Source organism: Pelophylax lessonae, assembly GCF_965119305.1.
Source record: "Pelophylax lessonae genome assembly, chromosome: 4".
Lineage (NCBI taxonomy): Eukaryota > Metazoa > Chordata > Amphibia > Anura > Ranidae > Pelophylax > Pelophylax lessonae.
Genome location: NC_138771.1, coordinates 102,518,758 through 102,537,544, shown reverse-complemented (window position 1 = coordinate 102,537,544; position 18,787 = coordinate 102,518,758). Strand labels below are relative to the sequence as shown.

Genomic DNA, 18,787 nt, shown 5'->3' with positions numbered 1-18,787 from the left:
AGGATCTTAAAAAAAAGAAAGCGATTAACTTTATTGAGAAGATAAGGGGTAAAAGTGGAGAAATAGCACACTCAATGACCGAAATCGCGAAAGTGTTTCAAGAGTATTAAGGAAGGTTATATGAGGTAGAAAGGGGTAATAAGAAGGAAAATGGAGAGAATAGAGCTGAGAAGATTATTTCTCATTTGAGAGAGGCAAAGCTCCCCAAGGTCCAGATCGAAAAATTAGAACAGCTGGAAGCCCCGATTTCGGAGGAGGAAGTTGGGATAGCTTTAAAAACCACAACATCAGGAAAAAGTCCGGGGCCAGATGGGTTTACAGTGAACTACTATAAAAGGTATAAAGATCTGTTGATACCCAAATTGAAAGGATATAAAAATGGATTGGGGCAACAGTATGAGATGAGCAAAGATGCCCTTTTGGCCTCTATTACTGTTATACTAAAAGAAGAAAAAAGATGCTATAATGTGCTCTAGCTATAGACCCATCTCGCTCTTAAATGCAGATGTAAAACTCTTTACAAAAGTATTAGCAACAAGGATAAAAAAACTGACGACGGAATGGGTCAACAACGACCAGGTGGGCTTTATCCCTGGGAGACTGGGCAGGGATAATGGAGTAAGGACAATTCTTTTGATGCAGCAGATGGCTAGGAGTGAATCCCAAGGGTTGATACTGTCAATAGATGCCGAAAAAGCATTCAACAGAGTCAACTGGGAATTTATGCTATGAACCCTGGAAGAATTAGGAATTGGGAGAAGGATGACGATGTGGATAAAACATTATATAGCCAACCAACTGCCAGAGTAAAAATAAATGGGACCTACTCAGAACCATTTAAAATGTATAATGGAACGAGGCAGGGGTGTCCCCTCTCGCTGATATTGTTTGTTCTCTCGCTGGAACCCCTCCTGGCAACAATTAGGGGGAGTCCGGATGTGAGAGGAGCAAAAGTTGGGGATGTGGAGCATAGGGTCGCCGCCTTTGCTGACGACGTTTTGCTATACATCTCCAACCCTAGAATATCTTTACCAAACTTGATGAAAATTATGAAAAATTACGGGGAGTTATCAAATTTAAAAATTTTAATTTGAAGGAGCCTTAAAACAGGAATTACCCTTTGTATGTAAAAAATCTGAATTAAATTACCTAGGAGTAAAATTAACAGTGTCACCAGAGAAATTGTAAAGAATGAATTATATCCCACTGTTAAATGAAATAAGGATAGAATTAAATAAACTGACAACTAGGGCTTTGTCATGGATAGGAAGAATAAACATCATAAAAATGTCAATCCTTCCAAAAATTACCTATAAATATCAAATGTTACCTATACCAATCCCCCAAACATATTTTAAGACCCTAAAATCTTTAATAACAAGATTTATATGGAAAAAAGAAAAAACAAGAATACATTACGCAGTATTAAACGAAAGGTAAAAAACAGGGAGGACTAGCGGTTCCGGACTTTAAAAAATATTATCACGCGACATTACTTTCACGGGTTATAGAATGGGGAAAGGGAAAAAGTGATAAAAGTTGGGTAAAAATAGAATGCACTTTAAGTAAAACACATTGAGGAAAAACCATATGGATTTCTCCACATTATAGAAATCTAAATACACAGACAGATATAGTTACACGTCAGGCACTTAAAATTTGGGATCTTAATCACAAAAAAGAAAAATGGAAACATAATTCACCATTGATCCCTCTGAGAGACACGGATTTCTTTCTGCCAGGACAAGGAAAGATATATGGAAATTGGATAAAAGAGGACGATACACGATTAAAGGATATTTTAGATAGGGGAAAAATTTGCACTAGAGAGGAGTTGCAGCAAAAAAAATGGAAAATAGATGAATGGCGATACTGCCAGTTGAAACATTTTGTGGCTTCATTGCCACTTTCATTAAAATAAAAAAAAAAGAGTTACTGCCTTTTGAGCAAATATGCGCCTCTGAAGGGGAAACAAAAGCATATCAAATATATTAAAAATTTTGGTGACAGCGATGGCCCCGGCAGTACCGCCATTCATAGATAAATGGGTAAGGGAACTAGGACCACAGGGTGAGGACTTTCCTTTAGAAAAAAGTATGAGGTTGATACACAATTCTGCAGTCGATATGAATACTGCAGAAATGAATTATAAATGCATTTAAAGATGGTATAATACCCCAGATAAAATACACAATTATCAGAGGGGGGAATCAAAATATTGCTGGAGGGGATGCAAGGAAGTAGGTACAATGACACATATATGGTGGGAATGTCTGAAAATAAAAAAGTATTGGAAGTAAATAATAGCCCAAATAAAAAAGATCTCAAGTATGGAAGTCCTGGAAGAGTCATGGTTTTGTTTATTTCACGGCACTAAGAGTTCAATAAAACACTATAAAACAACATTGATCCCACATTTTATGAATGCGGCAAAAGGTCTGATTCCTCTATACTGGCGGAAGGAAGATGCCCCGATGGTTGGAGATTGGATCAAAAGGGTAGAAAAAATAAGAACTATGGAATATTTAAGAATTGATGGAGAGGATGATTCAGGGGACTGGGTAAATATCTGGGAAGAATGGAGTGAGTTCAAGAAAACAAGGGAATGTACTAGATTGAGAGAGGGAGAAGAGGAGGAAAACTAGAGAGATTCCGAGGGAGGGAGAGGGAGATGGGGGGAAGAGGGGAGGGAAGGGAAAAAAAAAACAGGGAAAGATTGTAAATTGTATTTGTATGGCTATTTATGGATTTGTATTTTTGAAAAATGAATAAACAAATTTAAAAAAAAAAATTCTGGGCTCTAAGCTATGCAAGGATATTCACCCTTTTCTCCTTCAACCACTGTGTGGTCATTTTTGCTGTGTGCTTTGGGTCATTGTCATGTTGGAAGGTGAACATTTTTTCCCATTGTAAACTTTCTGGCAGAGGGCAGCAGATTTTTCTCAAGAATCTGACTGTATTTTCCTCCAAAACAGGATATTACCCCCTCTATGTTTTACTGAAGGAATGCTGTTATTTGGATGGTGAGTTGTATTGTATTGATAGACATATCGTTTGGTCTTGAGGCCAAATAATTTATTTTTAGTCTTATTTGACCAGAACATCTTTTTCCATATGGCCTCAGAATATTCAAGGTGTGTTTTGGCAAAGCTCAGTTGTGTTTGCATGTGACCTTTCTTGAGAAGTGGCTTTTTTCTTGAAACATTCTCAGACAAGCCACATGAGCACATAGCTCAATGACAGCAAAGGTGTCCAGTGCGTCCCCTCACCAATATTTCAACAGTACAAATAAATGGCCAGCTTTGCCCTTCTATGTGCTCCTTACTGCAAAGGTCAGCTATAGGTGAGGGCGGTGGTCATTTGTTTGGAATGTTGGAATATTGATGAGGGAACGCACTGGACACGTTTGCTGCCATAGTGTTGGGTGTCCAGTGTGCCCATGTGCCATTAAGGAGGGGTGGGCTCCCTCCAGGCTTACCTTCCCTCTGCCTATCTATTATAATGCATGTGCTTCCACTGTGGAGGCTCTCAACATTTGGAGTTAGGACTACAAAAATGACCGGGGTGCCTTGACGGGGCTCTGTAGCTTATGCATGTATTTGCAAATGTGTGAAAATGAAACCCCTGTTTTTAATGCATACTGTTAGACAGGATACGTTGGTTGGTTACAGGCTGGTCGGTAAGTTGAGCTGGGAATTTTCTTTGGTTTTGTTTTGATTACCTATACCTGATTGAGTTTACAAGTCATTTTTAGGAGGGGGATGATCCTTTTTCCAACTCAGTGATTCTGTTTTAGATTTTTTAAATTTTTTTCTGACATGTTGATGTTATATCTTTCACTTGGATGTTATAAGCTGCACTAAGCAAATACAGCTGGATAAAACAAAAACTTAATTTCAGGCTGTAAAGCAACAAAATATGATTTTTTTTTTTTTTTAACACAAAAAGGTGCTTTATTGAAATAATTAAAACACAACAGAAATTATTTCAGCATACATTCGTAAACTTATATAGTGCAATACAGGGTGTTTATAAGTAATCCGGGGGTGTACATTTAAATAGGGTATGGATGTATAGTATCAGGGATGTCCCCGGATTTTTTTTTTTTTAAAGGGGGCTAATTCTTTTCTATACCCACTATATGTAACACATTTCTTTATTTCACAAAAAAACACACAAAAATAATGAAAATCAAAAAACATTTGAAATTTGAATTCATTGAATACTTCCATCAGCTCCTCTCTCACAGTTATTACCTTTTGTACCACTTGCCCTGCCCTAATAGATTGTAAGATCTTATGAACTTGCATTGTAACTATACTGTCTCCCTTTATATATATATATATATATATATATATACACATATACTTATCGTAAAATGCTGTGCAAACTGTTGGCGCTATACAGTATAAATCCACAATACAAGATGGACACATTCTAATGTCAGTTTCGGTAATAATTTGCAAATGAATTCAAATATGAATGAACAATATAATATTTTAATCTTTACCAGAAATTAACAATCCAAGTTCATGAATGAGCGCCGGTTCACATGTATGCGATGACAGACATCGCATGTGATTCGCAGTGCACTGCTCTAAAAATTACATGTGATGTCTGTGCGATGCAAATTCAGCCATACAGATTGTATGGCCGAATTTGCATCGGATTTGGACACAACTCACACAGGACCCTTTTTTTGGTCCGCACCAGAATTGGATTGCATGGCTGTTCACACCTATGCAATCTGATTCATGTCCGAACTGACAGTTTGCACTACGATATGCAAACTGATCTGGGGGTGTCGTTAACTTTGTATTGACACTCCCAGTGATTTGATAATGGAAAATTCTGCACTAATATAGATTATTCAAATTGTGTGAGTGACACCCCCAGTGATTTGCATATGGCAGTGTGAACTGCCTGCGAGTTGAATGCGATGTGGGAACCAGCAGTGGATTCGCAGGGTTCCCGCATCGCATATGTTTAAACCGGGACTTAGTCTTGGATACGTGAAGTGGACATTATTTTGATTAGTTGGTAATGTGAGTTCTAGGCCTGACCCAGTAACCTGGTTAAATACCAGCCCGGATAGCGACCATACCTCCCAAATGCAAGTGTGCATTATGAAATATCAATGCCCAGGCAAATGCCAAGTTTGTTGACATAAGTATGTATTCCTTGAACTAGATGTTACATCTATGTACTACCAGGTTGGTAACTAAATCCTGACATTCTCACTTGCTAGGACCATATCCATGTATGCATACAAATACCCAAATGTCTCATATTCCAATTCAAAGAAACTTTGCATTAGTGGTAAATAAAGCATTGTCCATACAAGTATATAAACCAGTTGGATATCACTCCTATGCCAGCAGGTGTCAGAAGTCCCATGTCTCCGTTACTAGTGATGGTGTCTGCAGGGGGACCAAGAAAGTGTACTGATGCTTCCTATCAGCATCCTCACTGCCAGCACATGTGTCATGTAGCATACCCTTACTGGTTCTTAATGGCAGTCTTCCTTTTTCCAGTTGAAGTGTTTTACAGGGGATTATTGAAAAATGTTATTAGGACAAATCCAGCTACTTGCACTAGTCGCATTTAAAAAAAAAGTGTTGCTTTTATTCCTGTATGGAGCTCAGCATTAAAGCTGAACTCCAGGGTAAACATATATCGTCTTATTCCAAGAGGTGTTTGTATTCTTACTTGAATCTTGGTACCCTTTGTGAATTTCTTTCAAATATGTGCAGTAATCTAGCATGAAACAACTCCCACACTTCTTTTCATAAAGAGCAGTCCCTGCTGCTCTCTCATTGGGCCAGGTGACTGCTCATGCACCCCCCTGGAGTTTTCTGCAGGAAACCTATATTGGGATGTCCTTCATCCCTCCCACAGCTTTGCTCTGTGCACAGGCTATGCACAATCGTGCTAATGTCTCCACTTATTTTACAAGGTGATATCTCAGTTTTCAAATGTAAACAAAATGAATTTATAACTTTTGTGGTAAAGGTAAAGGTTTACCCCCTTCATGACCAGGCCATTTTTTGTGAATTGTGTAAATTTAACTGACAATTGTGCGGTCGTGCAACACTGTACCCAAATAAAATCGATGTCCTTTTTCCCCCCCCCACAAATAGAGATTTCTTATGGTGGTATTTGATCCCCTCTGTGATTGTTTTTATTTTTTTTTGCGCTATAAACAAAAAAAACAAAAAAACAACAATTTTGAAATAAAAAAACATTTTTTTACGTTCTGTCATAAAACATATACAATAAAAAAAATGTAAAAAAATCTAATTTCTTCATCAGTTTAGCCTAATATGTATTCTGCTACATGTTTGTGGTAAAAAGTGCTACAAAATATGCACTGTCATTGCACTAATGACATGGGCAGGGAAGGGATTAACATCAGGGGCAGTCAAAGGGTTAAATATGCTCCTAGGGAGTGCTTTCTAACTGCGAGAGGGGGTCGTGCTTTGGTTTGAGAAGACAGAGATCTGTGTTCCTGCTTAGCAGAAACACAAAATCTCTGTCTCCCCTACAAGCAGAATGACGATCTGCCTCTCTTGGGAACGATTAGCAGGTCCTGGCGGAAATCCGATCCACTTGATCTGGTGATTTGCTCCTGCTGTGTCGCCCTGTGATTTCACGCAGGAGAGCTGCGATCAATCAGTATATATATGTGGGGAGGTCAGCAAGTGGATAAATACAAGTTGATGTGCCTTGAGTTCAGCTTTAAGTAATAGTATAGATGTAGTTCGAAATACTTACCGACCATCCATGAATTATCATAACGAGAGGAAAGGAAGCATTAAAGCCACATTTCTCCAGAGTTTCTGACTGAAGTGTAACAATCTGACACGTATTTTTTTGGTCTCCTTCTTCATTGTATAATAGGAACTTGGTCTGTACATTGCGTGGGTCCCTTTGACTTTGCAAAGCTCTTCGAAGTTCCTCCTTATATCCTACAAAACATCAAACAAAACATTTCCATTACAGTGGAACTATGACTTCGCATTGTGCCTTATTATAAGTGCATCTACACCTCCAGTTCTCCCCTAGTCCCTCTGCAAAGTCCCTTCTAATACCGGTTCGAGCCAGTGAAGTTAAAGCGTAACTCCACTTTTGGTGAGAAAAAAACATTCCCCTCTTGGTGATCTCTGTACATTGCAAGGATTTTAACAAACTTTGTTGCAAATTTCTACATTTGTTATTCTTAAGAAATCATTCTTTGTGTCTCAGTGCCTCTGTGCTAAGTGGGTCAAATGGGAGTGGTTTCATAATTATCTATCAGCCGTGGCAGCTGCAGGGCTCTAATGAGGGAAGCTGCTGGGCCTGCATCCCTTTAGATGTGTTCTTATTGGGAGTATCTCACCAAAAATGAATTTTTTTTTGCAGGGGATGCCAGAAATCTGACTTGTATCTTAGGCAGACTTCTGGGAAAATTGGTGAGCCAATCACACAAGCAGATAATTAGGATTCTGGGGTGTGGTCAGTATACATTCTGTGTACAGAACAGCTCCAGGTAGTCATATTGCATTGCATTTTCAGAAAATTACAACAGCTGCAGTTTGAAAAGGAAAATGTTTTAATAACATTCAATTACAATATGATTTGTGTCGCAATTGTATACGCTATATTGTTTTTTCTTTATTTGTTTTTTTTTTCCCCCCACAAAAGTGGAGTTACACTTTAACCTACTGCATCTTCCTGTGATGGTGTGGAAACGATGCTGCACTGCTCCTGAATTCACAGCGGAAGTACTGCTCTCATGTAGACTGTGTGCTGTGCAGGGATTGCGGCTCTTGGCATTGTCCCTGCTGATTCACAAGCTCATCAATCAGCACCCGGGCACATCTAATACTGTCCATTGCTTTCTGGACTGACAACATTGCCTCTGTTGCTGAAACCCTGGACTGTGATCTGCAGTGTCTGGGAAGGGAGTGTGTGAGACAAAAATAAAGGTGGATTTGGCTCAGTCAGGGAAGATAAAGGAAGTTTTTAATTTACCTTACTTTAAGGCCCCTTTCACGCTGTAGAGTCCGTTGACGGACTCCGTTTTTCTCAGCGAGGGATCGATCCGCCGATCCCCTGCTGAGCAGGCGGATGGCAGCTGTGTGCGGAGCCAAAGCTCTCAGTTACCCACTGTTCTCTATGGGGGAATCGGATGAGAACGGACCGTCTGTTTGCTCTCATCTGATCCCATCTGATCCGATCCGCTGGAAGGATGGAAAATAGGGTTTCCATCCGTTGAGATTTGATGCATCGGATCGGATGTCAGCGGACATGTCTCCGTTGACATCCGATGCCCCATAGAGATGCATTGGTCATCCGTTCAGATCTGCCTGAAAAACGGGTGTGAAAGGGGCCTAAGTGTCGCTTGGTAACTTTATTTACTACTTGTCTAGACTATAATACAGGAGCCTTTAGTGCTGCCCATACACAGTATTTGGCTAATTAAACAGGCAGAAAAAAGTGTCCTTTCAAGTTAAAAGAAACATTGCACATCTGCAATATCTTATTTTCTCTATTAATGTTAAGGACACATTCCTAATAAATCAACTTTTGATCAATTATCTTGAGACTCTGCCCAGCTGACATAAGTCAGACAGGATTGAACAGTTACAGGGTGGGCTATGTATCATTCTGCAAACTTTTAAATATTACCCAAAACCTTTAAAGTATACCAAGAAAATATGCCTTGAATTTCTGTGTCAGTCTGCATAAAACAGTTATGCTTGGCAAAATGAAAAGTTAAAGACTAAAGAACTAAAGTTAAAGACTAAATACTGTGCTTACTAAAAGACTGAGGTGTTATGACCCAAGACGTAAAATAAATTACAGACCAGCTTGGGGCTTAACATCAGAAACCCACAAAATATATTGATGGAAATGTGTCCTTATTTTACTTGACTCTCAACCAAAACCCTTTCCACCACATCTGCAGACATGCTTTCTGGCCTATATTTTTTTTCCCTTCTGTTATTTAACCACTTTAAGACCAGAAGGTTTTGCCCCCTTAATGACCAGGCCCTATTTTGCAATTCGGCACTCTGTTATTTTAACGGACAATTGCACGGTCGTGCAACGCTGTACCCAAATAAATTTGATGTCCTTTATTTCCCACAAATAGAGCTTTCTATTGGTGGTATTTGATCACCTGTGCGATTTTTATTTTTTGTGCTATAAACAAAAAAAGAGCGAAAATTCTGAAAAAAAAAAAACAATATTTTTCACATTCTGCTATATGACATTTAAAAAAAAAAAAAAAAAAAAGTAAAAATCGAAATTTTTTAACATTTTAGGCCAATTTGTTTTCCGCTACATATTTTTGGCAAAAATTATCGCAATAAGCGTATTTCGATTGGTGTGTGCAAAAGTTATCGCGTCTACTAACTAAGGGAAAGATTTATGTCATTTTTAGTGTTTTTTTTTCTTTTTTTACTAGTAATGGTGGCGATCTGCAATTTTTGCGGGACTGCAACATTGCGGCGGACAGATTGAACCCCTAACTGACATTTTTGACACTTTTGGGGGTACCAGTGACATTACTACAGTAATCAGTGCTAAAAATATGCACTGTAATAATGTTACTAAAATAATGACACTGGCAGGGGAGGGGTTAACCCTATGGGTGATCAATAGGTTAAATGTGAGCCTAGGGAAGTTATTCTAACTGTGGGGGGCATGGCTTGTGAAATTACCATAGAGACCTGTGATCCTATATAGAAGGATCACACGGGCTCTGTGATCATTTCAGGGAGAAGAGCGGTCGGCTGTGTTTACAACAGCCGACCGTCCTTCTCTCTCAGCGGGGAGCGATCGCAGATGTCAGGCAGCAATCGGAGCCCCCTGACCCGTGCATCGGCTTCCCCGCTGCTAAGTGGGGGCGGGAGTGCGCCGCCGCCGGCGGCGCACGCACGCCCCCTAGCTTCCCGCGCGTGACCGACGTAGACCTATGTCGGTTTGCACAGGAGAGCCACCCTGCCGCAGTAAAACTGCGGCGGGTGGTCGGGAAGTGGTTAAATAGTTACATCAGTTAAGAAACACATGTTCACCAACTTCAAAAAGCCAAAAATTGCAGCATTTTTGGTGCAAAAGAAAGCAAAACAAGACTCCCTTGTTTGCCATCATTGACAAATTTTGCTCTATAGAGCAAAACAGTCTTGCCCAACTCCCAAAAGAAATTTGCTTGTAGATTTAAAGCCAAAACTTTTTTTTTCATATTGGATAGTATGGGAGTATGGGAATGGTTAAAACCACTATCAGTGTTATTTATTTATTTATTTTGTAGTTAGGGAGACTTTTCTTTACTTCTTTTCTGTAGAATCAACAGGAAATGAGATGATAACTTTCCATTGTAAAATAAATCCCCTTTTAAACAGTTATTGGTATCCCCATTGAAAGTTTTCCCCTCTATTTCTGTTTTGTGGCAACTCAAAGGTTTGGATTTGCCTTTACTTTGATTCCCAGTGATGTTGGTGATCAGGATAATAAGAGAGAGTAGGTCGTAGATCTCACTAAGGCCCTTTTCACACGGGCTTTCCGATCAGGTCCGCTCTGGCTTTCCGATCAGGTCCGCTGATCGGATGCTCCATGAATCCCTATGGAGCAGAGGATGTCAGTGGTGACATTTCCGCTGACACCCGCTGCTATCCGATCATGTCCGTGAAATGCAGACGGATGGAAACCCTATTTTCGGATAGGATCGAATGAAAACGGACAGGCGGTCCATTTTCATCCGATCTCCCATAGAGGAGAGCGAGGATCTGATAGGTCTGTTTCTGCACCTAGAGCAGAGACGGACCTGTCATCCACCTGCTTAGCAGGGATCAGTGGATCGATCCCTGCTGAGCAAAAGGGAGTCCCCCGGGCAGAGAGCCCGTGTGAAAGGACCCTAACATGCACACAGACAGCAATACAATGCTGACAGAGGTTCTAACTTCTCACAATTCTATCCAAATCTAATAGAAAATGATTGCCTTTAGTTGTACTTTAATTCCCCTAATCAAATGAACTTCATGTTATTCTTTAATCATTTTAATATTGATTGTACCATTATTATCCCACATGACCCTCAACAGTATATAGTAAAATCCTGAAATTCAATAATTGTCCATAATCCTGGGCAGTGCCATCTTAAGAGCATTAAGGGGCCCTGGGCAATGCATTGCACTGGGGCCCCGCCCTAGGCTAATGACAGCTTCCAAGTTTGGCGGCTGGGTCCAGGGAACACACACATGGACAGGAGTCAGACTCGACTGTCCTATGTGTGCCTGTTCCCGTGGAGGCAGATGGGCATTCCTGCAGTTGTGGGCTCCCCCTCTATGGTCCAAGTGGCCTAACAGCAGCGCAGGGCCGAAGGCACTTGCCACCTGCTAAGTTCGGCGGCAGGATGCACATGGAAATCAGAACTAATGCTTGGCTGGGGCTGGGTCGCTGGGCAGGTGGGGCCCCCCGGGCAAGTGGGGCCCCCAGGCAATTGCCCAGAATGCCAATTCTGATCCTGGTGTCCTATTGCTGACTGGGGGGAGATTTCACATTTCCATTTTCTAGCCCCTGTAGCAGAGGCCTGCCTTGATAATCTTGCTGTATTTTTGTATCCTTTTTGTCTCTAACAACTGTTTTGCTTGTACATAAGTCTTTTGTAGCCTTTTGCATTTTTAGTACATATGCACTGCCTACCATTTTGGGATCTTAAAAAATAAAATGAACACATTATTCTTTTTTTCTGTGGTACACTTGAATTCACAGAAGTCAGACCCCGTCTTTTGTTATGTGTGTCTTTACTAACCCTGTAGGTAAAATGTCAAGTTTAAGCTAATGTTAAGTGTTGACAAAAAAATCATGTACAGTGCTAGACCATTCCTGGGAAGCAGAGTGTCAAGAGGGTGGATATTTCGCAAGTCCATACTTTCTGAATGGTAGAAGCTATGTGTGTGTGTGGATGAAAGAACTCATGTTCTTCATAATTGGCCTGCAAACTTGTGCATTTTTTTAAGAACTGTTTTTTTTTTTCTGCACCCCCTGTCCCCCAGCCAATCAGTGTTAATTACAACTATTTACAAGCTCATTGATATAAGTATTGAAAAGGACTGGGCACAATGCTTATCCTTTTTAAATACTAATTCAAATTTTTACTCAACTTTAAAATATTCAATTTCATTGCCTTTTATCCTCGAACCAGTTCTTTACATGTATACAAAGTTTGTTTTGTCTCATACTTCCTACATCGTCACCTAGCTCCTAAGGGACACACTCGAAAGTGTTCTTTATTTTATTTATTTATTTTTTTTCTCTTCTCTCCCCCTCCCCTCTTCTTTTTCTTTTTCTTCTTCTATTTCTTCCTTTTACCATAGAGTATAGATTTTGATACTGTGATTATTCTTCTTTTTATGTTTGTATGACTTGTTGGTTATAAAAAATTAATAAAAAGATTTATAAAAAAAAGAAAGTGTTCTTTATTATATTTTGTATCAAAACCCATCTGTGGGTATTCAGGGAAACAGATCAATTAGATACAGGGTACAATGGGAGATTGGGTATAATCTGGTTATAGGTGTGCACTTCAAAGCAGCCTATTACATTAGGGTGTGCACCTCAAAGCTCCAAAACATATGTATGTGTGACATATTTACCTGCCTCTTCCCCACTCTCCATCCTGAAACAATGGGGGGAGGGAGCACACAGGGGGACCCAGGCAGCAGAAAGAGGAACAGGGACAGGAGGGGTGGGGGGGGGGATGTGGCATTTATTATTATTATTATTATTATGTAGGATTTATATAGCGCCGACAGTTTACACAGCGCTTTACAACTTGAGGGTAGACAGTACAAATATAATACACTTTAATACAGTAGGAATCAGAGGGGCCCTGCTCGTTAGAGCTTACAATCTAAGAGGGAGGGTCAAGAGATACAAGAGGTAATAACTGTGGGGGATGGGCTGATGGAGAAAATAAAAGTACAGTTGTTAGTTGGATGCCAGATAGGTTTCTCTGAAGAGATGTGTTTTTAGAGATCGTCTGAAAGTAGACAAAGTAGTCGATAGTCGGACAGATTGGGGTAGAGCATTCCAGAGAATGAGAGAGGCTCCGGAGAAGTCCTGGAGGCGAGCATGGGAAGTGGTTACAAGGGAGCTAGAGAGCAGGAGGTCCTGGGAGGAACGAAGAGAACGAGTTGGTTGGTATTTTGATACCATATTAGTGATGTAGCTGGGTGCCAAGTAATGAATGGCTTTGTAAGTTATGGTTAGTAACTTGAATTTAATTTGTTGGTTGAGTGGCATCCAATGGAGGGATTGGCAAAGAGGGGTAGCAGACACAGAGCGGTTTGCAAGGTGGATGAGTTGCAGTAATTGAGACGAGAGATAACTAGGGAGTGGATTAGAAGCTTTGTGATACCATTGGTTAGGAAGGGACGTATCTTGGAGATGTTGCGCAGGTTGTGGCGGCAAGCTTTGGACAGTGTCTGGATGTGTGGCCGAAAGGATAGTTCAGAGTCCAGGATTATACCTAGGACCTTGGCATGGGTGGATGGGTTGATAGTTGTGCCGTTGATGTTGACAGAGAAATCAGGGGAAGAGGAACGTGGGGGAGGAAATATCATGAGCTCGGTTTTGGATAGGTTGAGTTTGAGGAAGTAATGTGACATCCAGGCTGTAGTAAGCTGGTGATGCGTGAGGAGACTGATGGAGTGAGCTGAGGGGTGGAGAGATAGATTTGGGTGTCATCAGCATAGAGATGATATTGAAAGCCATGGGAGGCAATCAGCTGACCCAGGGAGGAGGTGTAGATGGAGAAAAGGAGCGGTCCAAGAACAGAACCTTGGGGGATGTAATGTTCTGGTACCTCTGGTACCCTTGTTCCCTATTTCTCTCTTACTAAATTGCGTCCCATCTTGTTATCCAAGAGACGCATACACCTTTAAGACCGGATGACATCATTGCCGAGCGCCGCTATGAGCGGCTATTTCAATCGCTGGCTTTTTCTCACTCATTGCTCGTTCAAACCACCTTCTCCTGTGAAATCGGAGCTGCTGACATTTCCCTTTGCTGAACTGAAGCCGGAACCTCGCTGCTGATCCGTATCTCGCTACGGGATCACCTCTCTCTAAGGACACTGTTACTACTAACCTATCTAAGTGATAAGTACCCCACAGGGGATTCTTACTAACCAATCTCCTACTGTCATCTACTGCAATTACCAGGACTATCTGTATCTATCTATTTACTGTCATCTACTGCAATTACCAGGACTATCTGTATCTATCTATCTACTATCATCTGCATAGACAGTTAGCTCTTGGGACTACCTTCAACTATCTTTGCACTAGGTTACTCTGTCTAAGTATACTCCATCTGTGTCCTCTTACCATCTGCACTATACTTGACATCAGAACCTATCTGCTTACCATCACCTGCAACTCTCCTAATACTACTCTTAGTGTTCACCATACAATTGCCTGTCTCTCATCTATACATTCTCATATATTCTATCCCTCCATTAAACATCTGATTGAGTATATGTATATTGCATAACAGGCTGTGCACGGTGATGAAGTCCTGAGAGTTGGATATGTTGTTCAACAGAATCTCTACAAGGCTACTGAGTGTAATAATTCTGCAGCTGTAAATCCATCCACTAACAAAAACGCATGAACGTTACAGATTGAACAAGCCTTTAAAAAAAATATGGATTCAGCAGAATTACCCACTCATGTACTACAATTAAAACAGCAAGTAGATGCATTGATCCTTGCGCTCACAGAGGTACAAAACGAAAATCAGACCTTGAGACAGCAGGTTGGCCGTCTCACACAGCTTTCTGCTGCTCAGCCCCGTGAGCCTAAGATAAACCCTCCTCTAGTGTTTTCTGGTGATCGGAGCAAATTTCGTGAATTTAAAAACGCATGTCGTTTGCTTTTTTTGTTAAAACCTCTAACCTACACCACTGACCAAATTAAGGTTGGTACCGTCATCTCCTATTTAACGGGTGAACCCCGGGCCTGGGCAGAAGCTCTCTTTGAAAAGGATGATCCACTCCTTAATTCTTACCCTTTATTTCTAGCACAACTCGCTAGTTTATATGAAGAGCCCAATAAGCAGAGTACCGCTGATACCCAATTACGGGCCTTAAAACAAGGAAGGAGACCTGTTGAAGATTTCGTGGCAAATTTTAAAAGATGGTCCCCTGATTCAGGGTGGAACGACACATCTTTGAGAACGCAGTTTAGACTCGGCCTATCTGAGGCCGTTAAAGACGAGCTCGCCCGAGCGGATTTACCTGGCACTCTAGAGGGACTGATACAGACCAGCATCAATGTTGACAGACGACTACGAGAAAGAAAGGCTGAGAAGATGGGCTCACCATTTTCCAGTCCTTCTCGGATGTTGCCTGCTGACCCTACTCCTATGGAAGTAGGAATGATACGCCCACCTCTGACCCTTTCTGAACGTGCCAGGAGGAAAACCGAACATCTTTGCATGTACTGCGCATCCCCGAATCATTTGATAAGCGGCTGTCCCCTTGTCCGCAGGAAAGAGGGTGAGTGTTCAAATGTCTTGCTAGGGGGACTCACAACTTCCTTTTCTAATCCTTATCTTTTTGTTCATTTAACATTGCAGTGGGACCAAACTAGGATCACCACCAAGGCTATGATCGACACAGGATCTTGTGGAAACTACATTGACATTTGTTTTGTCTCCCTTAATAAAATACCTATTGTTTCTAAACCCAAACCTGTCTCTGTTAGTTTTATTAACGGTACCCCTTTATCCTCTGGTCCTATCACCAGTCAGACACAGGCACTCCTTGTAACTGCTGACGAGTCTCATGTGGAGACCACCACCTTTGATGTATTAACTTCACCACATTTTCCAATCATTTTGGGACTTCCCTGGTTACACATACATCAACCAATCATCGATTGGAAAACAAGAACGCTAACCTTCTCTTCTCACTATTGTGAAACGACGTGTAATCTCCCCACATATGATAGGATACTGTCTGTAGTGCCGGATGACATTATACCCAAGTGTTATCAGGATTTATCGGAGGTTTTCCTTGAGAAAAACGCTCAAATGCTACCTCCCCATAGGGACTATGATTGTTGTATCGATCTACTCCCTAATAGCAAGTTGCCTTTCGGACATGTGTATCCTCTCTCGCAGGATGTACTCTCTCATCTTAAGGAGTATCTGGATGAGAACTTGACAAAAGGATTCATCCGACCTTCTACTTCCTCCACTGCTGCTGGACTCTTCTTTGTCCGTAATAAGGATTCTAGCCTTAGGCCTATCATTGATTTCAGACAATTAAATGCCATTACAATAAAGGATCGTTATCCTTTACCTCTTATTCCTGAACTTATCGAACAGGTGCGTGGAGCTTCTTTCTTTTCAAAATTGGACCTAAAAGGGGCATACAATTTAATTCGAATCCGTAAAGGGGATGAATGGAAGACGGCATTCAGAACCAGATACGGACTGTTTGAGTACCTTGTAATGCCATTTGGGCTATGTAATGCTCCCGCAGCCTTCCAACGGTTTATAAATGAGATATTCAGAGACTTGCTTGATGTTTGTGTCGTAGTATATTTGGACGATATACTTATCTATTCTCATTCCTTACCTGAGCACATAAAACATGTGAGACTTGTGTTGTCAAGGCTACTTGCACATAACTTATACGTTAAATCAAAAAAATGTTTGTTTCATAAACAGGAATTACTATTCCTAGGATATATTATATCTAAAAATGGAATCAAAATGGACATGAGCAAAATATCCTGCATTCTGGATTGGCCTGTGCCAACCACTCGCAAAGCATTACAAAGGTTCCTAGGATTCTCTAACTACTATAGGAAATTCATTAAGAACTTCTCTGCAATTGTGAAACCTCTCACACAACTCACAAGCACGAAGAAACCTTTTAATTGGTCAACAGAAGCAAATGGAGCATTCTGTCTGCTGAAATCAAGCTTTACTACTGCCCCCATACTATGCCATCCAGACCCATCCCTTCAATACATCTTGGAGGTAGATGCGTCAAAAATGGCAGTAGGAGCAGTTCTCTCACAACGACCAACAAACACCTCACCTCTTCACCCAGTTGCTTTCTTCTCAAAATCATTAAGCAGCCCCGAGGTGAACTACCCAGTAGGTGAGAAGGAGTTACTAGCCATAAAACTGGCGTTAGAGAATTGGCGACATCTACTCGAGGGCACTCAATTGCCAATCCTGATATATACTGATCACAAAAACCTTCAATACCTTCAGACTAATAGAACTCTTTCCCACCGACAGGTACGGTGGTTGTTATTCTTTCTGAGATTTAATTTTTTAGTGACTTACACGCCCGCAGACAAAAATAAAAAAGCGGATGCACTTTCACGACTAACCGAGAAGGATTGTACCGAGGTTCCCTCAGTTCCTATAATACCACTTGAACGTATTATCGGTGTCATTCGCTCCCTGAAGGAAGAGATTTTGCACAGCATAGGACTGGACTCACCTCCACCACAACTAACTACTGACGCAGAAGGCTTCCTCTACTACAACGATAAATTATACATACCCCCTACTATGCGAACCAAGATCTTGGAATTGTCGCATGATGTACCTATGGCAGGACATATGGGTATGACTAAAACTTTCAATCTACTTACTAGGCAGTTTTGGTGGCCAGACATGAAGACAACTGTAAAAAAGTTCGTTTCATCTTGTGATATCTGTGCAAGGTCTAAAATTGACAACACGAAACCATCGGGGTTACTTTGTAGTTTACCGATACCCCAGGTTCCGTGGGAAGTGGTATCCTTAGACTTCATAGTGGAACTACCACCTTCCAAAGGATTCAACACCATCTTGGTGTCAGTGGACCATCTGACCAAGATGGCACATTTCACTCCTATCCGAAAACTACCTTCATCCAAACAAACAGCGGAATTGCTTGTGAAACATGTCTTTAAGTTACATGGTATTCCAAAAACACTGCTGTCTGACCGTGGTTCACAATTCATCTCAAAGTTTTGGCTAGCTCTATGTCAGATACTACGAATAGAGCGTAAACTTACCTCTCCCTACCACCCTCAGACCAACGGACAGACAGAGAGAGTTAACCAGTGCATTGAACAGTATCTGCGTTGCTATACTTCGTATCTACAGGACGATTGGGCAGATCTCCTCCCGCTAGCGGAATTCGCCTATAACAACGCGACTCATAGCACTACTAAACAAAGTCCATTTTACCTAAATTATGGGTTTCATCCCACACTCCTTCCTCCACGTATCTTGCCATCAAGTAATCCAGTGGCATCTGATTATCTTGCCCAGATAAAGGATTCTCTGGGATTACTCAACAATACCATATCCCATGCTCATAACCAACAAAAGAAGTACTACGACCTCCGTAGGAAACCCTCTCCCCAATATGCCATTGGGGATCTTGTTTGGCTTTCTACAAAAAATCTGAGATTGAAAATCCCTAGTAAAAAACTTGGACCTCTATTTCTGGGACCTTTCCCAATAGAGAAGCTTATTGGAAAAGCTGCAGTACAACTCACATTACCAACGGACCTCAAGATACATCCCATCTTCCATGTGTCGCTACTGAAGCCCCATGTTCCTAACCAAGGAATAAGGCCTACTATCTCACCTCCACCTCCTGTACAAGTGGAAGGTGGAGAAGAATTTGAGATAAAAGAAATTTTGGATTCCCGTTTCCATAGAAGAAGACTCCAGTATCTTGTACGATGGAAAAACTATGGGCCCCAAGATGACACCT

The 18,787-nt window shown here is 41.1% G+C and overlaps 1 protein-coding gene across 1 annotated transcript in view; it reads right to left on the bottom strand.

The window, feature by feature from the left end:
* LIPC (lipase C, hepatic type) overlaps positions 1-18,787 on the bottom strand; it is a gene marked incomplete at its 3' end in the record, with an annotated part of 190,570 nt that overhangs the window by 38,563 nt on the left and 133,220 nt on the right. Inside the window, exon 4 of the mRNA XM_082253487.1 lies at positions 6,775-6,968. Coding sequence (XP_082109613.1) covers positions 6,775-6,968 — 194 coding nt within the window. The remainder of the gene's footprint in view (positions 1-6,774; positions 6,969-18,787) is intronic.